The sequence below is a fragment of the Herpailurus yagouaroundi genome, unplaced genomic scaffold, assembly GCF_014898765.1.
Source record: "Herpailurus yagouaroundi ecotype Mexico unplaced genomic scaffold, PumYag 198, whole genome shotgun sequence".
Taxonomy (NCBI): Eukaryota; Metazoa; Chordata; class Mammalia; order Carnivora; family Felidae; genus Herpailurus; species Herpailurus yagouaroundi.
In genome coordinates, this window is record NW_024412429.1 from 1,931,983 (window position 1) to 1,955,308 (window position 23,326).

Here is a 23,326-nt window from a genome sequence, read left to right on the forward strand (position 1 = left end):
CAGAGGACGTGGTCTTGGCCGTCTCTTCCCAGAAAGCTGCCCTGTGTGAAACCTCCTACCATGTGGTCCACAGCACTGTCTGCAGATTAATACCGGCAAATGCCTCTCCGTTCTGATAGAGTAATGGAGTCTTCAATCTGGCATTTTAACGATCTAGCACACGAAACTAACACGACCTTTCCTTCCTTTGTTTGATGCGAAAAGCACAAATTACTTTCCTCGTATGGAGAAATTAAATTAGAACCCTAAGTTCTCGGTGTCTGTACTCCCGCTGAAACAGAACAGTTTAGTTTCCTAAGTACCTGCTTCACCGCGTACAGCCAGTGCGCGGAGTGTCCTGCTGGCAAGGCTACGAGAACCGCAACTCTGGGACTCTCAACGGTCCCCTCCGTCACCCACCGTCCAGTGCCGACCATCACGACCTGGGCTGGGCAGGTGTCCTGCCCCCGTTCGTGAAGGGCGCCCTGGCCCACGGTTCTCACCGTTTGCGCCGCGGCCAAGGCGGCTTCCGTCGTGCAACAGCAGAGCGGTGCCGTGAAGACCGTGTACGGCCCACAAAGCCTAAGATGTCTGACTATCTGGCCGTTTAAGAAAAAATCCTGCTGGCCCCTGGGGAGGCCTTCAACTGGCTCCGAACAAAGTAGCGGTTACGAGCTTGTTTTCTCAACTGAGGCGCTAACAAGAAGGACAAATGGGAGCCTGCCGACTTGAACAGCCAAGTTCCACTTGGATGGCAGCGAGCCCTTTGCAGAGAACACGCCTCCCAGCCCGGCTCGTTGTGCGGGACCGCCAGCGAGCGGGAAACAGAGCGACAGGCTACAGGCCAGGGGCCCCCCTCAACCCTCCAGGGCCCCGGGCCGGGAGCGCCACGCGCTCGGGGCAGGTAGCACAGAAACGCGCGCCCACAGCACTTTTCCCCTTTACCCTTGCTCTCCGCTCAGCCTCGAGGCGCTGCATGATCAGCATGGTGTCCACGTCGTCGTCCTCCTCCTCCTCGTCGTCCTCGTCCTTCTGCTTGGACTCCTGCAGTCTCTTCTGGAACTGCCACTCCAGCATGAGCTTGCGCAGGCGGTCGCTGTCCTCGGCGCTGCGCTCGGGCTTGCTCTGGAGCTCCCGGATCTCCCTGCTCAGCATGTCCACGATGTGCATTTGCTGCTGCTTCTCCAGCTTCTCCCTGGCATCCCGCTTCCAGGGGTCGGGGGACAGGCTGTCCCCCGAGGACAGCTCCTCTTTGCTGACCGTGATGTACTGCAAGTCTCGGCGCTCGATGGTGCGTGGCTGCTGCTGGGGCTGCAGCTCCCGGATGACCGTGTCCTGGGGCCTCTGGAGCGTGGAAGGTTTCTCCGGCTTCGTGTGCGCGACGGTCACCGGGGAGAACGCGGCCGGGTTCAGGGCCTGGGAGCGCATCTGGCCCAGCTTCCGCTCCTGCTCCCGGCGCTTCCTGTCCCGCTCCTCCTCCAGGCGGGCCTTCTCCTTCTCGTACCAGCGCTGCTGCTCCTCCCGTTTTCTCCGCTCCGCCGCCGCCTGGCCGCTGGGAGGGGGCGGGAGGGGCAGGTCCACGGGGATCCCGTCGAAGTCTCCGGCGTAGTGCGCGGGGGGCGGCGGGGGGGGCGGGGGCAGGTCTGTCTGCGCGGGCGGGGGGGCCGCCGGCAGGGGCTGCGCGGAGGCTGGCGTCTTCCAGCGCCCGGGGCCGCTCTTGGTCAGCGTGGAGGCGGGGGTGCCCGACTTGGAGCAGGGGTCCAGGTGCTCCTGGCTGGACGTGCTGGAGCCCACCGAGGAGCTCGGCTGGATCCACACGTCACTGTCGGACTTGCGATCCAGCACCGCCTCCAGCCGATGCCGCTCGAGTTGGTAAGCTTTATCCTCCCGAAGTTCCTCCTGGGAGCGGGTGACGCGCTAGAGAAAGAACACGGAAAACCGTTATCTTTCGGCCACTTGGAAAAAATTATTAAAAACTCACAAATATTGTACCTCGAGGGAGAAAACATTTTAGGGCAATTGTTCAGCGAGTGGCACACAGAGGCGGAGACCGCCCAGGTCTCTGGCGGTGCGGGGTGCACGATGTGGGGGGTCAGCGCTTCTCCAGTTACAAAAAGGGAAGGGCCGTGCTTCCTTCTCTGCATCACTGTGAAAAGGAGGCGGCGCAGCGCACAGAAACGCAGCTGCTTTACGGACGGCGACCTTCCCCCCTCTTGTATGGCCGCGTGCACACATCTCCGCTGTGGTTTCCCACGCGACGGACTTCGCGAGGAGGAATGTGTTCAGTCTAACTACGCGAAGAGCAGCAAAATTTACTTCTCCGTCGTAAAGTTCGAAGTAAGAGTAGTAGTTCTCAAATCTTTACTATTTGAGCCATGGTCCCAGGGCTGACGGGCTGACAGAGCTGTGCACAGGCCAGGACAAGCCATGCATCCGAGCCTGTCTGTTCCAGTCTTAGAAAGCAAAGTACAGAACACAGTGCCATCGGTCGCTGAACATGAACGTGTATGCGTGTGTGTCAGAGATGAAACGGATACACTGTTTCAAAGGGCTAAGAGGCTCATGTCTGAAAAATGGCATGTCTAAAAGTAGTTTAAAGTGACAGAAATGACTCACTAGGATGTCAAACATTTTTTCCTGTTCTGTTAATGTGTAGAAACTGAAGATGTAAATCTGGAGGTAAACTGTTTCCCTTTCCTTAAAAAATAAGCCAAGAAAAAAATGAAATACCACTTGAAAACACAGCAGCCTGATAGAGAAATGTAACATTTACTGCCAATATTTTGCTATAGCTTTACTACAGACACAGAAAGTTTCTTGACCGCTGGACAGTCTACAGGGCACAAAAAGGTAGCTGACCCTCGAACAAGGCAGGGGACAGGGGCACTGAACCCTGGGTAGTCAAAAATCCACATACAACTTCTGACTCCCCCAGAAACTGAACTACTAACAGCCTACCGCCGACTGGAAGCCTCTCCCGTGACATAAACAGTCGATCAGCACATAGTCTGTTTCCTTACGTACTCACTGTATTCTTACAGTAAACCACAGAAAAGACAAAAACCCCAAGGATGAGAAAAGACAGAGCACCATACTGAGAAAGCGTGCGTAAAAGCGGACATGAACAGTCCAGACCCACATCATTTAAGAGTCCACCGTAGCAGGAAATGCCCTACGTGTACAACAGATCCTCTGAAAGCATAAACTTGTGGCGTTCACGCCTCCTCCGCGGCACTGCGGGACCCGGCTCCCGGTCCTCCCGGCTCAGGCCTCCGCTCTCCTTGAGGACATCGTTCTAGCTCCCGGTGCACCCCTGGCAAGTCCTACTCTTATGCTCGGTCATTTCACGATCCAAGTAAGCGACCCTCCCACACCCGGACGTCCCGGTTTCCTGGCCTCCTCTTCTAGGTGCCCGTTACCCACGTGTGGGGCAGAAGCGGACGTGCACCACGAACATGAATGTGGAGGCTTACTAAACGCTATTCCCGTAAGACAGGAGACACGTGTGGATTCTCTCGACATAAGGGAAGCGGGTCTTCCCTGGGGAGGGAGCAAGGCACATGAGCATTCACTGTGGAAGAGAAATCTGGAGAAATCCTCTCTCGCAGCCTGCTCCAGCCCGCCGGTCGAGCCGGCGGGGGGTGTCCGATACTCTCGAAGAGACTGGGCTTCTCGGGTTAACGGGACGGGACGGAGCCGTGGACCTCAGGACACGAGGCTCTTCCCCGCTGTCCGTGCTGCCTCCCGTGACTGTGACCGTGACCCCTCTTCTGCTCTCCCACCCTCCTCGGCTCAGCCCAGTCCCACCCTCTGCCCCCAGTCTCTAGAGCAGCACAGCCGGAAAGCGCTACCCGGGCCCGGTGTCGTCACACATCCCAGACCGTACCTATTTTTAAGCATACATCTGACTTCTCCCAGGCTCCCACGGTGCAGAGTTCTCTTTCTAAACACAAGACACATCTGATGACGTTCCCCGGCTCCACCGCCCTGACGGCCCCTTCTCTACTAGCTTGGATAGAACCTGAACCCTTCATCTTCCCGTCACTTGAGCCCTTCCGCGTGGTTCCAGGCTGCGAAGGCCTGTGACGCGCCCTGCTCAGCAGCCCACCCGGGCCTCCTCCCCTGTCCGAAACGCTCTTCCCTCAGAGAGCGGTAACGGACCACGGGAGCCCAGGCGCCAGTCGCTCGGCGGGGACCCACGTCCCTAGCAGGACCTACCACCCTGTGTTTACTTCCTCTGCCTCGCTTCCCCATCGCATCGTTAGGGTCACGGGTAGGGACCCCGGTCACGCCCGCGTCCCAGCGCTTGGGACGGCCTCTGGCGTAAGTAAGAAAAAACACACCGCTCGTTTCTCAGCCCTGGAGCCCGTGATCCCACCTCACAAACTGTCACTGGGGTGCACTATTACTAACACTTTGTGAATCGAACTTCCAGAGAACAAAGAACTCCTTTTCACATTTAGTATTCCCTCCCATCCCCTCTTCCTCAGTTACCCGGGAGACCATGTAGGACAGCACTGTCCTACAGAGCACGTCGGCCGTAGCTCAGAAATCATTCGGACTCCACCCTGCCAAACCAATTCTCTTTGAGGGCGCGGACGTCCGTGGCCTCCTCTCTGACCTGCATCGCGGGGCCGGACCGATGATCATCTGTGTGCACGTGCGGCTTCTCCTCGTAATTGGGCCACTGGTTCTGAGGGGGAGCCACGCGGTCCTGGGACCTGGAGGCCGGGAAGGTGAAGTACTCCCTGGTGTACGTCTGGGTGGGGATGGGGTAGGCCTCAGGTCGAGGTGGAGGGGTCTGCTCCTGTAAAACGTGAAGAAGAAAGCGGGCTTTTGGCAATTTGTACACGGATTCATTTAACTTCCAACATTCTGTTTTAAAATGTGGTTTCTGTGTATTTTTAAACCTGTGTTAAGAATTAAAAGTGGTCCTCTACTAGGAATAATGAAAAACATTTCATTTTGCCCTATCAATTTAAAGCTAATTTACCTATTCTATTAAAAACAAAAAAAGCAGTACTCAGGGATTACAAACAATGCTAATCTACAGAGCGTGAGCGTCACGAGAAAATCTACGTGTTCATCACAGCGAGAACGGTTCCCTCCTCTCTCAGACCTCAGTGCAGAGGTTTCCGGTGGAGACGGATGTGATCTTAGCGGCTGCTCCAGGGGCGTACGCACTTTTCCCTCCGGGACTGGGGGGCTGATCTGCGTTGGAAAGAGGCAGGGAAAAGAAAGGTGACTCCTGGGAGGACAACTCGACACAACGTCACTTAACGTCCTTTACGGGTGGTGAGCACGTGCCGGGCATCTTCCAACGGCCGGTGAGGAGTCAGCACAGAGACGAAAACTGGGGCACGGGAGACATCAGGGCTCCTCATACCCACTCCCCTCTCTCTAATAATCAGAGCCCAGGGCCAGAAAGTATTACCTACAGACTGGCGGCTGGCAAACCCTCCCGGCAACGGGACAGTCAGTATTTCAGGCTTTGCAAACCTCGTGAGTGTTGCATTACCCTTCCACTGAGCCTCCTTCTTGTTAACAACCCCTTAAAAGCATAAAACGTTCACCATCCCCTGCTGCGGACGTGGTCAACGTACTGCCCTAGAGCATCAGGGCAATCAAACATTTTTGAACTTCCTTCTTATTACCTGTCGCAAGGACAGTGCTTGGGGTGTATCTCATGAAAAACACATCTCAGCCAGCATACGCAGGCAATGTCGTTCTGATAACTAAGAAAGCACAGGGTGCCCACCCCCCCGGCCTTTTCTGGCCGTGACCGTGCGTGTATCTGGACAAGAGCTAGCTCAAAGGCCAGGGAAGGAATGGCCACAGCGGTCCCTCTTACTTGCCACGTTGGGGCTGGAGCGGTGGTCAGCCCGGTTCTTCATCAGCCTGTCATCGCCAGGGAGCTTCTTCGGTTCGCTGTATTCTGCCCAAGGCAGCTGAGGGCTCTCGGGTGACCCGTTTTGAGCTGAATTGTTATAGAGCTCGAAACCTTCGCTCTTTGGTCGGGGTTTACCTGAGCCACGACGGTCTGAAACTGAAGTCAGAGTGCACTCAGGGTCTCTTCAATTGTTCAAGATTTTATTTTAAATACCCTAGTCTTCAAGAAAGATGAACCTACAAATATTTAAAATTTCAAAAGACCTCCTTCTTAGGTGAAGGAATAAAGTAGCTTTTAGTCTAGGAATCAGATCTTTCTAGAGAAACTTAAAAGTGACATTTAGCTATTATTGATGGGAAAGGTGCTCTTTCAAAGCCGATTTTCTCAAAGTCCACCAAACACACTCCCCTCACTTTCTAGAACACACGCGAACTCTGTCAACCCCGGGGTGAGCTCTATTTCTGGCCTCGTCTCCCTGCATGGTCGCCCCGGCGTGTTCTCTACTCGAACAGCTTCCCTCTGACCTGTAACTCACGGTTGGGTTTGCCTCTTGGAAGCGGCTGTAAGCTATGACATCAGGCACCAGCCTGGCATCATGCCGGGAAAAAAGTAACGAAGGCCTCTGCTACAGCACATGGTTTTGTCAAGACGCGGTTTGTTCGTTTCAGCGAACGGTGGGTCTGCGTTCTCAGAAGCTTTCTTGTGTGTGTGTGACCCTTAGGTCGACCTCAGGCAGGTGCTGGCCTGGGAGGCTCCCAGATCACTGGCCAGTGGAGAAGAGAGCTCCATCGAGGCCAGACCTGGCAGCTGCACACAGTCAGCATGGTAAATGCAAAGTATATAATGATTTAAGAGACGATGTGAGTCCTAATGGGTTTTCTCCTGTGATTTCTGAACTGATTCTTTAAGAAAGCCCTAAATTTATATTGGTTTTATTCCGGGATTTTTGATGTAGCTATAAAATCATGGTTCCCACCAACAAATCATCTTATGCGAACTGAGCTTTTAAATCTGAAGTGAACTACGTAGAACAGAATAATCACGTCCCGTCTCGGTGCACAAAGGACTGAAGTAACTTCACATACACGCACACGTACATTCTTTCAGTGGAGAATTCTACCTGTTCTTTGAAGACTTTACGTCCCTCACCACCTGCTTTACTACGGCCAAGTGCCGGGCCGGTGGAGACTCTCCAGCCGGCCCCACGGGAGGTGCCGGGGGGCAGGACCTTAGTGAACCCCCACACGGCCAGAAGGCCAGCGGGCCTACACTGGACACGGTCGTGAACGACTTATCCTGGCCATCTTGCAAGGGATCGCATCCCGAGCTTGTCTTTAAAATTGGGACAGCACCTACTCCATAGAGTTTTGTGACTGTCGAGAGAGGCCGTGACTGTAAAATGCCTGGCATGCGGTAAGCGATCAACACCAGGTGGCGACCGCGACAGCGGTCACGGGCAGACGCGGCGTGCAAGGCTGCGCCGGGGGCGCTCACCTCTCTGCATCATCGGGGACGGCTGATTGAGCAGGGTGGCCAGGCCGTGGTAGATCGCTCCTTGCTTGGCTACTTCCAGTGTCACCACGGAACTGGTCCTTGTCATGAGTTCTGCTGCCCTAGGAAGAGAGGACAGCACCAGTAAGGAAAAGGAGACCAGTGCCCGCTCCCCACGATGGCCGCCTGCGACCACAGTAACCGCACGTCGTGCGGCCTCACCCGCTATTCTGGGCAGCAGCTTGGAACCTTTGCGCGGGCTCCTGGCTGCCGGCTCCCTTCCTCAGAAACCAAGAACCATTCTATCAAGAACAGTAAAAGGACTTTCAGGAATCCTCAGGATGTGCTAAGAATAGGCTTTTTTAAGCTTCAAAGAAACTGCTCCAGATCAAAATACACACTCTACCATGCTAACGAGAGAGGGGTCGTATACACGAAGTTTATATTTAAAACTGTGAAGATTGGGGCCACCTGGGTGGCTCAGTCGGTTAAGCAGCCAACTTCAGCTCAGGTCATGATCTCACGGTTAGTGAGTTCAAGCCCCGCGTCGGGCTCTGTGCTGACAGCTCAGAGCCTGGAGCCTGTTTCAGATTCTGTGTCTCCCTCTCCCTGACCCTCCCCTGTTCATGCTCTGTCTCTGTCTCAAAAATAAATAAACGTTAAAAAAAAAATTTTTTTTTAAAAAGTGAAGATTAAGGGCAGATCTTTCTAGCATTACTTTTTGTCTTCTAAATCTAAATTTACTGTGAAACATCCTGAAAATGCCAACCTTAAACAAATACATAAACGATACCTTTCCTGAGAGAGTCCTACCAGACTTCGTCCATCCACACTGAGGAGCTGGTCACCTGCGGCCAGGCGCCCATCCTGCGCGTCCAAAAGGTACGTGTGTTGGGCGGGAGGGACAGCAAAGGGCAAGAGGAGGAAGAGGAAAGTCAGCGGTAAGTATGCTCACGTTGGTCTTTTCAGCAAACACCACACTTAGCATTTTATAACAGAAAGTATCACTGAAGAACCTCAGGTTGTTTGCTAAATGTGACACGCGGTGAACTTACAACGGGAGAAATCATACTAACCACATCTGCAGCACCTCCTTTTACGACAGACTTGACATAGATTCCAAGTTTATCTTGACCAGCACCCTAGGCAAAAATAGGGTAAGAAACATGGCATTGAAAATACGCAGTGAAATAAAAACAGAACAAAAATAAAATAAAACAGGTACAGAGTGGTAACACAAGTCCCGGTTCTTGCTTCTACACGAAAATTGGCACTAAATTAACACTGTACGTGGTAAACATAAAGGAACTGACAGGAAATGTACCTATTTTATGTTCCTAAATTCAGGAAAAGTACTCCTGCAAAGCAGATATTACTAACCCAGCTGATGAGGATGCGAAGACACGCGATCCGAATGCAGATTCCGGCTGAGCTCTGAGCAGCCCTAAGTGGGTGAGCTAATGCTACCCGGTGACACATACCGTTAGCCGCTTTGATACAAAGGCAATTTATTACAGTACTTTTACGTTCCTATAGCCCATTATTTTTTCGAAACCTGTCGTTGAAAATTAAAACAAGAAAAACCTTCTTGCGGCAAGGAGGGGGCTTTAGGCAGTGAGAAGATCACGCAGAAAATCTTCTGTACGACTCAATTGAAGGATCACGTATCATAACTCTAGGTGAATCCTGGAGCCCCAGTCCACACAGAGGGCGCACCAGCCTTGCTTCATGTTACACCACGGGGGACTCGGGGGGGCGGGGGGGGGGTGAGAACTTCCAATGTTGGCGTAGTAGAATCGCCAACATTCTACATGGACATTTATAACCACGACATAAAAATCAAACAGGGACAAGATACTGGAACGAACAAAGGAAGCAATCGTGCATGAACTCTCACTTGGATATTCCTGCCAATGTTCTACAACCGAGTACATGTTTCTTAGGTCACAGTAACCACGGCAGTTATGAAGTATCGTGTCATAAAAGCAAAACTATAAAAGGGCTCACACAAATCTGTAAAGACTGCGATTTCAATACACGACTTAACTGAAACAAAGGTCGAATACTCTGGAACTATGTAATTTCCCCCCAAAAGCCCTCCGTGTCTCCCTCCAGTTACAGGCAGGCTGGAGGAGGACAGTGTGACTGCCGGGGCCCAGGGCCTCTCCCCCCGTGGTCCCCTCGGGGAAACTCCAGCACGTATCACGCCCCGGTTCTGTGAGCCTAAAGCCATCTGTTGCGTGGCTCATTTTAAAAATGGCATAAGATGTCTCAATTTAACAAGACAACTCAATTTTGGGAAATCTTCAGATTTCCCATGGCTCCATTATCTGGGAACTGGGCTGATAAAAGCCATGCACAAGGTATAAGCCCGGTGCCCTCTCTGGCAGCCCCCCACCCTCTGGCCTAGGTGTCCCCTAGGCCACCTGCCCCCCAGGAATCACCCAGCACTTTTAATACAACAGGACAACCAGGTGCAGCCTGTGACCTTTTCACCCCCCTGCGCCAACACCGAGGTAGTTTGCGAAGCTTTGTGCTTTTTGGTAAATCTGAAATTTCACAATAAAGAAAATATATGGCAGGCACTCGATAAATGGCAACGTTCTGAATTTTAGTGAGTCACTTAGCAAAAGAGCTTTACTCAGGCCAGTACTGGGTTTCCTTGAACTTGGGCAGCTAGCTCACACTGTGGGAAATTCCTTCTAGGACAGCCTCCTCCCTACCCCCATCCGTTATACGGGGTGTTCCCTTGCGTGTGATCTGACGTTTTCAATACATTCGACACTTTTATGTACTCTGCGACTGAGTGCTTAATTCCGCAACTCGGCTCTTTTAAGTGAGGATCTCGTTCACTCGACCCTCGCTCACTGAACACTTATGCTGACTCAGGCTTTGGACGTGCGTCACCGAACGGAACGCACCCCCTGGCCTCACGAGGCCTGTGTCCTACACTAGACTTTGCAGCTGCCCGGCAAGAACTCGGGGGAACCAAAAAGCTCCCTTCTCCCCTCCCACAAATGGGGCACGCTACTTCCTCACAGACAATACCTGAGGCCGGAATTTCTGTGAAAATAGGTTCTGAGGGCAGAGCTACTTTTTCCCTCCGCGCTCTGACAGAGACGCAGGGCCTACGGCATTTCGGGGTGCCGGTTTCGGTGCGCGCGGGCACGGCCATCTTCACAAGCACAATCTGTCGGCAATGCGATACCGTCCTCGTAATGCGGACGATAACAATCGTTACTCTGTCGATTCTCAGCCTTTGGCTAAGATCAAGTGCAAATATTCAATTACTGCCATCTTTGAAAAGAAAACCGCTGAGCAGTAACACTGATAATACAATATTTTTAGGAACAGGGATAGAAACACCAGAGTACCAAATATATACATTTTAAAACAATAAACGAAGACCCTCCTGCCCCGTTTCCGGCACACTTTCTAAGGTTCCTGTTAATGATGAAAACAGCCTCACTCACTTGGACACGGTGCGAGGACTCCATCCACAGTCACAACGCAGAATAAGAGAAAAAGGGGACTCCTGTCCGCTCGCCTCAGCCCGGAGCCCGCTCACACACCTGGGGCCGTCCTCGGTCTGGGGAGTCCGTCCTGCACGGTCACCGTGAACCGCGGCTTCCCTGTGGGATCGCTTCGTGCTCTCACCCCCCGCCCCTCACTTCACACCGCGGGGAGTCACGAGGCTGTTCCACGGCCACCGTGCGTCCTAAACAACTCACGCACGCTTGAATCTGGCGGACTCCGCGTGAGCTGCAAGCAACGTTTAAGAAGGCCGAAACCTGCAGCGCCTCCAGGCATTTACCGCCCACGTGCAAGGACACTCACGCGGTCGCAGTGTAAATATCCCAGGGAGACACTGGGCAGCATCGTGGCCTCACTCTCTCAACAGTCCCGGCAAGCCCCCGCCCTGTGACTGGCCTGCCTAGCGCGGGAGCCCCTTCTGGAAGCACGCCCGTCCGGGCTCCTGACCAGAGGCCAGCTGACAAGCGCCATACCCCCAGAACCCGGTTCGAGTCCTCGCCCCTGCAGCACACCGTGCCTCATCCCCCCGCCCCCCACCCCTGTTCCATCCTGTTTCCACGTTCCTGCCTTTGTTCGTACTTGCCACACGCCAGTCTGATGCATCGTGTCTGCCAAAGCACCGTCGTCATTCGACCCCGGGCTCACCTGCCCCCGCACGCCGGCCCGCCCACCTTCCCCACGACAGGCCAGACACAGTCCGTCCCTCCCTGACGCTGCTCCGGCGACACGACAGTGCGGACGGCTCTCCCCCCGGCCCCTTCCCCGGCCGCTGCCCGATGCGCCCAGAGTGTGCTCACTCCTTACTGGGACGAAGCCCAGAATCTTACCGACGGGATCTGCTGGTAGGTTAGGAAGCAGCTCGTGTGGCCATCATACACTGAGCTGGTAACAGAACGCTGGTAACGCTGTAAAATTACTAGTTTATAAAGTTACAAACCCTCAGCGTTTCTGACCACGGCGCCAAACGTGCCGTTTCGGGAAGAAGCACGCACATCCGTTACTGTCAGGTAATGGATGACGAGAAAGGCACAGTATTTGAGAAGTGGCATTTTCTTACACGATGGGAATTTGCCTACATTCTAAGCTATAATCACATCTTTTAATTCCAAGTTCAACGTATCAGTGTGTCTGCTAGTTAGAAAAGGTGCTCATCTGAGGAATCATGAGACAATGATTCTAAGAGACCTCAATTCAGAAGGTCCATTTAAGGCTGGTCATAAAAATGGACTTTAATTAAGTCAGTATTAAAAAAACATACTCTTGGGGGAGGGTGCTACACAAGAATCTGGATCTGGAATATTCTAAAGAGGTATCCACACTTTGGTTGGCATTTGAATCTTCTTACTAACGTGGTCTCAACCTCGTACTACTTACCTAGAAGAATTCTTTACCGCAAGACCACACTGCCTACATTTTTCCCACGGGCCGTGTTCTACACATTCTCTTCCGCAGACCCACTCCCTTCCCTGCTTCTACTCTGGCTCCTCCCACCTCCGCTTATTTGAATCCTATCTATGCTTCACATGCAGCCCAGTTACAAACCGGCCATAAAAAATTGAGAGTCGCATACTGCTATAGGGAGAAATGACCAGTTCCACTGGCGACTCTTCTAGAAAACAAAATTACAGACGAGTACCCAGAAGTGAAAGAACTCTAAGGAATTTCTAACTACACATACATACATATATGTGTGTATGTTTATATAAGATCAAGATGGGTAGTTACTTTAGACCCAAAACAGCCTGTGACCCATTCTGAGGTGGCCCAGTGTCTCCCCATGTGGCCACAACAGCCCTGGCCAGGAATGTCCGCCTTGCCAGGTGGGCGGGGGTGGGGGGGGGGGCAAGCGGGTGCTGCTTCGCCCTGCTAATGCCACTCGTACTGGGAACAAGTCAGCTCTCGGGAGGCCCCAAGGCAGGCTCACCATCTATCTGGCTGTAGCAATTCCACAACTTTATGGAGCTCTCACTACCTGCCCGCTTCATGCGAAAAAAAAGAACGTTACAGACAATGATAAAAGTTGTATGAAACAAAATTTATTGCAGAAGCATTAAGCCGCTTGACTTCTGTCTTATTTCTGAACAATCATAGGCACACTGACCTAGCCCAAGAAGACTGAGCTCTCAGGCAAGTCCCCCCACCGCCTCCTGCCTTTTCCAATTAAGAAAGGAAAACGGGGCCCAGAAGGTGTTTGCTGCTACGAACCGGTGTGACACACGTGTCACTAAGGGAATGTAACGCGCAAACATTAACCAAAGCCAATTACAGGAATACAAAGAAACAGTTTTGCCAGTGCTGGGAAAATGAAATTAGACACTATACAGCATGCTGTCTGCTATGGCCGCCACAGGCCACACGTGGCTAGTCCGAACCGAAATGTGTATTACATATAAAATATACCCAGACACGAGAGCTTTGTACGGAAAAAAGAATCTAAGGTATCTCATTAATGACTTCTATTCACTACGTGTTGGAATCATAACATTTTGGATATATTATGTAAAACAAAACACATTAAAATTAATTTCACAGTTGCTTTTTTTTTTTAGTGTAGCTAATAGAACATTTAAAATTAGGGTGATGGCCACTGAGGAGCACACCTGACAGGATAAGCACTGGGTATTGTATGGAAACCAAATTGACAATCAATTTCATGTTAAAAAAAAAATAAAAAATTAAAATTACCTATGTGGCTCACACGTTCTATTGGACAACACTACTCTAAAACTATTTTTTTTATGGCATATATATTATTAGTAACCACAAGCACTAGCAATAAATTTGTAGTTATGCAGACAACTGGCTAAAAATAAGATTTTTACAATATCAAATCTATCATAGGTAACATTATACATCCTGATTTCCAACCACGGGAAGAGTAACCACAAACATTAAAATGTAAAGGCCAGGGGCATCTGGGTGGTTCAGTCAGTTAAGCATCCGACTTCGACTCAGGTCGTGATCTCACGGTCCGTGAGTTCAAGCCCAGCATCGGGCCCTGTGCTGACACTTAGAGCTGCTTCGGATTCTGTGTCTCCCTCTCTCTCTGCCCCTCCCCAACTCACAGTCTGTCTCTCTAAAAAATAAACATTAAAAAATAATTTTTTTAAAAGGGTCTTCTGGAAAGCAGTTATCTATTCCAAAGGCGTCAGGAATTATGAATTCCACGAGATCCAATTTTGGAATGAATGGAAGTACTGAGAAGTAATCTGTTGCTCTCAGAAGCACATCTCCCCTCCCAAAGGCACGGGAGGGAGTGAGGCGGCACAGCGCCTGGATGCTCCGGCTGGCCTCTGCCCTGCAGCCCCACCTGGGACTGCAGACAGGTAAATGAATGCGCACCAGCGGAGTCATGCCCGAGAGCAGCAAAGAGCTAGAGGCCCCATCCTCGGAGAAGCAGCGGAGATGACCTCACTCCCGTGTGATCTGAGCACCTACGCTTTTCGGGTGCACCCCGAGTCTGCCTCTTTTTCTTGTAGGATGGAAAGAAGGGGCTGGAGAGGGAGGGGGGACTCCCGAGGACGAGGAGGGCAGGGTGGAAGGAGGAGAGGCGACGCAGGAGTGTCCTGGGACTCACTCGAGGAAAAGGACAGAAGAGGAGTGCAGGGAGCTAACAAAAAGGCTCCCAAAGAGAACGACGGAGGCAGGAACGACGACCTCCCCAGAACCGGACAGGACGGGCGCCCGCGGGTCAGCAGCTTACGTGTCGGAGGAGAAGAGGCCGCAGGGAAGAGGCTGATGTGGGTCTGGCCAGCACACCTTCGGGAAGGCCCAGGGTGAGGCCCTCTCACCTCAGGCACAGAAACTCGGTCGGAGGAGCCCACGCCTCAAACGCTCAGTGGCAACCCGAGCGTGTGGGGGGTATGATATGAGTAACAGCATAACAACATCATCACATCACAATCCAAAAACGAAACAAAACAAAGCCAGGCTGCAGCAGAGGAAGGAAGGCATGCCGGTGTGGACTCAAGCCTATTGTTCCCAGAAATGGAGACGCAGTCTGGGCTCTCTGCTGAAGGTTCTAGAACAATAGTAGGCCGAGAGGACCCCAAGAGCCCGGCAGGACTGAAAACTCATTAGGACGTTCCGTAGGACGCTCTGCCCACACCCTCCTTTCTCAGTGGCTGAAGCTGCTTTTTTCTCATCAGACAAGGATTTCTGATTCATAAACTATTAAAATTCAGACTAGGGTTTTAAAAACACTGCAAAGTTCTCTCTTCTTGGTGGGAATTACCTTAATTCCAAAATGATCAGTTTTAAAACTCATGCCCGACACAGCCTCAAGTACGTGGCTGGGTGCTCGGTGCTCCCCACCAGGTTTGGCAGCAAAGACGTGTCTACACTTGGTCTGTTACGCCAGGCTCCAGACCCGGCGTGTTTGCTGCTTACCCTCTCTCTGCACAGAAGACCAAAGGAACATATCACATCTACTCTCTCCCTCTCCACCAAATGAAGAAATGAACTAAACAGGAGATTCCTAGGTGGGCCCTCCCGAGGGGCTGCAGGAGGTCCTTGGATCCCCAAAAACTATGCAAAATGTGGTGTGTACGTGGGTGCACCAGGGCAAAGGCGCAGGGCTCCCCCCGAGGCCCTCCAGGTGGCCTGGGGACGAAAGCGGTGAGCCCAGTAGGCGAGCTCCTTGCGTCTGTATACCCCTCGTGCAGGGGGGCGTCCGGACTCCCAAGCCTTGGCTGAGAGCACGTGGGCGAGGCCGGGGCAGTGTGAACCTTCCTCCCACCCGGCTCTGCATCCTGTGGGCCACACACACACAGCCCTGCGCACCCAGTGTCCTGCCATGTGAAACGGTTCTGCTTTAGAGTATTAACGTTTCGTGTTCCTACTATGTTAATGCTGTAATAGAATCCACTAATTCTGTCGATCCAAGATAGGAGCACTTAGACCGTTATTATAAAATAGGTAAAAAAAGGTATTCTTGTACATGATTTACTCTTTCGCTTTTAGAACAAAAATATAAAATATTACTTCCAAATTCATGAACAGCAGCCACGCAGGGCACTGGTCATTTCATGTAACTTAACAGAAAATTATTCCTGGCATTTCCATGGAAGAAACTCCGCAGTCACACTGCATACTTTGAGACTGACTTTAACAAGGAACCAAGAAATTCCTGACTTCATTTCTTTGATTAAGTCTCTCCCACGTGGTCACACTAAGGACATTAAAGAACATAGGAATGAAGGTCTCAAATCCTTCAAAGGACTAAACTGTAGTTCATAGCAGAATTCATTCTTCTAACAGTGAGGTGGTATATTAATAAACATTGTTTTCACCTTCTTCTTTAAGGCATAGTAATTTTGTGTTTTAAGCTAATTAAATAAGATTTTAAAACTTAAAATCCATGTGTGCAGGTATATCGTCTAAAAGCATACAACACCTTTAAAACACTATTCGATTAATCATTTTTAAATAAAATAAGATATCCTATGTACCTTTAAAACTGTCATTTTTATGTTCACTTTTAGCAAACGTGGGTTTCAGAAAAAGCCTCCAGTAAAAACCACCTACTGTGGCCAAAAGAAGTTACACGGTGGATCCTCTTGTAACGTCCTCAGCAAATTACACAGCAGCAGCTTGCCATTATTTCAAGCAATTTTCACCATATTACAATCAGAATTAAATTTATATGGGTTTTTTTCTGGTACAAAAAGCACACAGAAACCTTGTATTTCTATGAACCTTAAGAATTTGCAACATTAAAATACAGAGCAACAAACCTCTGGGTGTGTAATTACAAGCTACGTTCACTGGTTGCCTCATGAGCAAGTTAATTATTGGCAGGTTTAAACACGTTACAATGGAAGAAAACGCATTCTTGGAAGCATCACAGGTAAGACCTTGCACAAGAACATCCAATTCCACAACTGCACCCTGGAGAAACTCACCACCGATCCTGTTCTTCCGACAACAGAGAACCACATTCTGATCTCAGGACTACAGCAACTTCTCCAACAGAAGAAAGACACAACCGTCTGCTCCACTCCGCTTTCAACAGCAACCAACCCAGCTGGTCTTTCGAGACCCGGATCAGCACAGTTCTGAGCTGGACGTTAGGACACCGTATGGCATTTATCAACACGGACTGGAGCCAATGCCACATTCAGACTCTTACGTAACCAGTCAGCTCTGATTTTCGTTCACTTTGTACTTTATTAAACTTTAAAAAGAGCTAGAAAAATAAAGAGGGGATTGTTTGCATTTTACAAAATCCAAATTAAACAGGAAGCATCGTGCTGTCCCCCAGATGAGTAAGAAGGAGCACACTAAACTTCCCCAAAAGCAACGTTTGAAAAAAGTAAACTGCACACACATACTGTCCCAATCATCTGGATTTCATAAAACTGAACCACAATGTGGAAGGGGCGTCAGGGAGCTGAACATCAAAACATCGTCCAGGCTCACAGCAGCTAGCCACACGCTAATTAGGGAAAAAATCAAAAAAAGACTGGGCCAGATACAAAGACCACAACAGCTTACAGAGAAAACAAAATACACAGACACAAGTAAGAATTACTGGGGTAAAGCTAACCAGGGGGGCCCACAGGCCCTCGAGTGCAGAACGCAGAGCCACAACGAGAGAACAAAATGACAGACGACAGCACTGGGTCCGATCTCTCCCGTGGCTCCTCTCGCTCGGTGCTGGCCGGCCTTGCACTTAAGATACATTCCTGAAATCTCGACAACAAATCCGCTGGACCGCTGTAATTTACGCAGACCTGTGCCATGTGTCAGTGGCACCGTGGCACTTCAGCAAAGCCTGTCAACTCAATGACTCGTGATTTCTGTTGCCGAGCCTTCCTTTCCAAGTGAAGGCATCACAAAGAAGCTGGAGCAGGCAATCGGGCGCGCCTGGGATCCTCGAGGCTGCCGTCTCCTGGGACAAACAGGCGTCAAGGCCACGTGCCCGCCTCCTATGGCGGCACGCTGGCCAGTCAGCTGACCAGGCTCCCAGAGCTCCGTCCTCTAGAGCATCTGCGAGCCGACGTCCACATCGCTCTCTGGCTCCGGGTGCGTCCCCTACGCCCACATGCGACCAGCTGCTACACGGTATGCTCACTCGCCCAGCCTCACAGGCACCCCCGACCTCTAACCTACCACCTTCGGGGCCGAACACCTGGCTCTCTCCCCACACCCCCACCCCCAGCTCAATGGCTGAGGGCGAGCCACGGGGCGGCCAGGGCGTCTCCCTTTCACCCGCGAGAGCCGATGCATCAATCGCAGGGACAGCTGTCATTTAACAAGTCCTAGCACCTGTGACGCACTAGAGACACCATCCCTTTAGCACTGACCGAGACCAAGTGCCTGACCCCGTCTAGTGAACGTCCCACTGCTCCCCACCAACACGTGCCCCGGGCTGGCCGGCCGCCGTCCCCGCTGCCACCTCCCCTCTGGAAAACCAGTAACAGACTCCTTACTCCTAGCTGTTTCGGCTGCACCTCTGGGCCCCTGGAACCCGCGCTCCGTAGAGAGCCATACCCTGTTCACGTTCCACCTTTCTCCGAACCCCTTCGATGGCGACTTCTTTTCCCTGTGACAAGACACACAACTCCATCAAGACCTCGGGGGCTTTGTAAGTGTCAGTGGGACACAGCCCCACTCCCCCACCGACCACCACCCCACGCCAGCTCTCCCGCCCTGACGGGACCTCCACAGCTGCGGCACAGGCCACGCGGCCCACACGCCGTAGCACCCGCGGGGGGACGACTCTGCTCTGCAAGAAGCGGCCTCACCTCCCCTGCCCCGGGTCCACCTCGGAAGGCGTGCCCCCCTCACTGTGCCCCGGCCACACGGCCGCGCCTCCGCTCGCCGCCTCCCACCTGACCAGCACCTGCTCACCCTGGAGGCTGCAGCTCAGTAGGTGCTTCCTCAGGGAGGCCGTCCTCGACCTCTCCTCTGCACTGGTGTTCAGACAGTCCGTAAGCACCCTTGGATCAATACCGACCTCTGATGCCATGCGCTCATTTGTATTGTTTCGCCTCATCCCCCAAGTGATCGAGGGATCACTGATACAGGCTCGGTGGGAGAAGAAAACAGAGCCAGGAGCACGCTGCCCTTTATTAAATCTATTTTATAATCTGATGGATAAACCACCTTAGCGTTAAATCTGGAATCCTTTCGAGAAACTATTACTTTTCTTCTAGTTCTAAATTTATACTTTCACTGTGAAAAGTATTTAAAAAGACCAGAAACAAGAAGAGTGTCGAAATGCTAGGAATGCTGGAGAGAATGCCACCTTCCCAGTTTTGGAAAGGACCCCCCCACCCCCACCGCCTGCTGAGTGAGGCGCTCTGCTTTCTGGCCCTGCTCCCAGAGGAGGGGACGCCTGTGGCTGCGGCAGGGGGAGAGGAAGGGGAAGAGAGTAGGTTTATTTCAGAAACCGGGTATCAGCCGGTCTGCTACCGATGCGGCCCCGGCCACGCTCTCCTTGCTGGCTGTGGGTGGTAAAAAGGTTGATCTTTGATTTCTACCTAGCGTCTGTGTTCTTCCTATTCCCCAAGAAGCCCCAATTCTAGAATCCTATGTCCCAATTAGAAATACTAACACTGGTATTTTCCAGCTACAAATCTCTCTTTTTAAAACGTCTTCGTACAGAAAACACCAACAACAAAAACCTAGAGTTCTAAAGATGAAAACGTGAAAATTACACTCTGTTTTCACACAAGAGGCACTCGACATTCTCTCTTGGAATAAATGTTACCCTAACAACTAACTACCGCTTTCCTACGAAGCTTCTTCCAATATTGGCGAAAATACCAAAAGACCTCATCTTAAGATTACTACTTACCTACCCCAAAGCTAAGCCCTGCATATTCCAAACTACGCGAGGCTAATGGGACTCAGTCACTGTGCTACGCTGGTTTCTTACCACAAATGCTTTTGTAACATCAAGGATTCCAGAATCGTTTCTATTTTTACGGCAAAAGCACTTTGTACTGACTACGCGGAGAGAACAGCGTTTTGCCGTGCTTCCTCGCATGAATGTGAACACACACAGAACGCACAGGCGCTCAGCAGAGGCGGCCAAGTGCAGGGGGCCACCAAGAAGACACGAGTGCAGCTGTGTGGCCAGCAGCCACGACGGTGGGCGCGGGCCGGGTGCAAGCAGCCGTCGGCACTGGTCCCGGCTTGGCAGCTCCGCGCACAGACCTCCTCACGGGGCCTCACCCGTGCCCCCACTGCCTCACTGTGGTTCAGTCCTTTCGCCGCCCCGGTCTATTAAAGGGCTCCTCCTGACATTGAGAAGACCGTCCTCACTGCCTGCCGTCTGACCCTGAGCAGGAACCACTCCTTGGGGGAGAACCAGGGCGCCGGCACCCTCTCCCCGTCCCCTCACCCGCAGGTGCAGGTAAGCGACGAGAGGCGCGACCGGGGGTTCGAGGTGTCTCCCTGTCCTAACCACGCAAGAACGGGGGCTGGGGGCCAGCCAGGGAGAGGGCTGGGGGTGCCCGAGGCGGCCTCCCTGTGTAGATGATGCCCGTCCTGTCCACATGGCAGGGTGCCAGAGAGAGGATCAAAGCCACTTACATGTAAGACAGACTTAAATCTTCAGCAAACAGGTAGCTCTGTGCTGGAAGATAATTTTTTAAGCTGGAAAAGATGGAGTCGCTGATAAATGGTAGCTCCTGTCACCCCACAGATGAGTGTTTCAAATCCCAAGAGGAATATTTGAAAGAGGATTTATACACACCCCAGAAAATATAAAGGTTAAAGGTTTCCGGTGTATCTGATTGCTGCAAGGTAATTTTTTATCCTAACACTTTTTTCCCTCAAAATGGGCATCTGATTCAGTTGGGCAGCAAAGACAAAACAGGCCACATCTAAGGGTGACCCCATGTAAGCCGGTGCTTCGGAACCAGACCACTGTGCCCCACACAGCACCTTCCATGCACGCCCAGCAGGCGGGCGCGCGCCTCGGCCGGCTGACTGCCAGCTGGAATCCCCCCCGGGGCCCCCCCCCCCCCCGTTCCCCCATCGGTCCTTACACCACAGCCCTGCGCGACACGGCATCCTGAGACGCCAGCTCCGTCACGTCCCTTTCATCTCTCTTTGGGCACAAGACACGGTGCGGACACCTCGCTCGTCAACCAAGAATCTTGACTCCCCGACTCCCAAAGCGCGGGGCTCTCCCTGGCAGTGTGGGGGCAGGTCCCCAGCCCCCAGGCCCGGTTTGCTCCATCCCTGCCTGTTCCCAGTGCGTCCCCTACTCCTCCCTTCCTGGTACTCGCTATGCGGCGGGAAGGCTTCCCTCCTGATGCCCCACGCGGGCAGCTGCACCTGCTGGACCGACGCGCAGCCCGGGCTGAGGACGCCCCCCCCCCCCTCACCCCTTCCCACCCGCCCCGTAAGAGGGCACCTGGACACGGGAACCAGAAGTCTCTCATGTGCCTCTCGCCCCGCTCTGACCATGTGCGAGACCCGTCTCCTATTTCAAACCCAGGAATCCCCCTCCTCCTACACCGGGGCTCTCTTGCCTGTCGCGGCGCGTCACGTTTTGACTCAGTCTGCTCCTCGGGAGCGCCGGCCGCCCCACGTCGAGGTCGCACGCCCTCCAGCCCCGGCTTAAACTGAGAGCAGGCCAGCCCTCGGTTAAAGGAGCCTGAGCACGGCGGTCCCGGCCGCAGAAACAGCCCAGAAACAGGACCGCACACGCACCCGGCCCACGGGCGGGGAACGACGCCCCCGCGTCCCGCCATGGCCAACAGCTGATTCAAGGTCTCAGGAATGTGGTGTGCCAACTTGCGCGGTGCCAACTCCATCCTACCTTTGCCGCGACAATGCTGAGGCCCATTCCGTTTTGCTTTTTGAGAGTCACGGTGATTATTTCAGGTTCTTTCCGCAGAGGCTGAGCCTGAAGAATAAAAACAAAGGTGTGTCTTACGGCTGAAACAAAGCGTTTCTCGACTCACCACCTCCTGACCTACGCAGTGATCCTACGCACCAGGGTGCACAGGACAGAGGCAGGGGGCAGGGAGCGGGAAGAAGACCAGTCAAGGAGTACAGATACTCTTCGTGCGTGAAGCCAGTACAGTAAGTGTCCATATTCGTGTCAATACCTTGAAGATGAATCTAGTCACACATGCTACTTAAACGTGTTTCGAGAGCCTAATTTCTCCAACAAAACTAAACTTCCATCACTACCAGATTAGAAAAACCCAACCATAGAGACAATACCAAGTTTTCACTTTATTACCTGGCAAAGTAAACTACTAGGTGTTTTTTAAAGAAGCAATTTAGACTCCTTTTACACCATCTATGGGGAGGTCAGCAAACAACCACTGCCACCAAGCATCCCCGTCTCTCGGGAAGATACGGCTGTCATTTTATCTTAGCAAACACACAACAACCACACAATGCCGCGGCAGTGCCCACAGTGCTGGGTCACTACGTTGGGTGACAGACCCGAAAGGAGCTAAGTCGCGGCTCGATCATTTCAAGATCCGTAACCGAAGGAGAACGGGGAATTACCCGCTGCAGTTACGTCACACACAAGTCGCACCTCACACGGAGGATAAACAGAGCTGAAGAAGAAAATCACCAGCGCATACACACTAAGGGAGAATTTAATCAATTAAGTACACTAAGTACAAAGGCACACTGCCAACGAGTGGTAATTACATATGGCTTCTAATTTAGGACCAAGGTCAGCGAGAGAATAGTTTAAGGAAAATAAACAATGGGTGACGTTACAATTTTTTTTTTTAGATTAAGACCTGGAATCTCCCGAGGGGTCTTGGAACAAACTAGAAAGATGAGGAATCCCTGATCTCATCTACCAAGGTACTTCTTTCCTGTAAAATCTGGGAACTGTAACTGCTGTTGCATGGGACTCGGCCACCAGCTAGCAGGGTGGACGCGAGTATGAGAAGCACGTGCGTGGTGCCAGCAGTTAGCGCCCAGCTATCTGGCCTAACCGGGCGACTATCAACTAAGTCAGGTGCTGGAGATACGCACTCAAATCTGAAGTAGACTACTATGCCATGATAAAAAGTCCCTTTGAATTCAATACACAAAATACACAAAACACTATCTTACGTTAAGTATTACCACCTTACGGAAATCTACGTTTTCTTAGAAGTTATATATAAAATGGGCAAAACGTTTGGACTGACTACTGATTCATAACTGGGATAGTATAATGAAGTCCCGTGGCTGTTTTCACCCGGCAGAATCTCTAAATCTTGGCTCGGGCACACGGGGCCTACCCCATGCCTTCTGGGGACAGGCGGGCAGTGAATAAATGGCCACATCTCATCACAGGTAATGCACTCGTGCCCTAGCCACAGGAATCTTGACAAAGTATGGTTACGTTTGTTGTTCCTCTGAACCCTGAAGTGGTTTAAAAGATGAAAATGGCAATTAGAGCAAAATATTTAAACTGAGCAACTCAACAAAAGTTCAAGGAGGAAAGATTTC

The 23,326-nt window shown here is 52.0% G+C and overlaps 1 protein-coding gene across 1 annotated transcript in view; it reads right to left on the bottom strand.

Moving 5' to 3' along the window:
- The window catches only part of AFDN (afadin, adherens junction formation factor), a 123,761-nt gene that overhangs the window by 16,804 nt on the left and 83,631 nt on the right, over nucleotides 1–23,326 (bottom strand). Inside the window, exons 26-33 of the mRNA XM_040449246.1 lie at nucleotides 21,675–21,761; nucleotides 8,437–8,502; nucleotides 8,154–8,227; nucleotides 7,364–7,482; nucleotides 5,831–6,025; nucleotides 5,099–5,190; nucleotides 4,601–4,786; nucleotides 925–1,896 (exon numbers count right to left, since the gene is read on the bottom strand). Of these exons, the coding sequence (XP_040305180.1) occupies nucleotides 925–1,896; nucleotides 4,601–4,786; nucleotides 5,099–5,190; nucleotides 5,831–6,025; nucleotides 7,364–7,482; nucleotides 8,154–8,227; nucleotides 8,437–8,502; nucleotides 21,675–21,761 (1,791 nt within the window). The remainder of the gene's footprint in view (nucleotides 1–924; nucleotides 1,897–4,600; nucleotides 4,787–5,098; nucleotides 5,191–5,830; nucleotides 6,026–7,363; nucleotides 7,483–8,153; nucleotides 8,228–8,436; nucleotides 8,503–21,674; nucleotides 21,762–23,326) is intronic.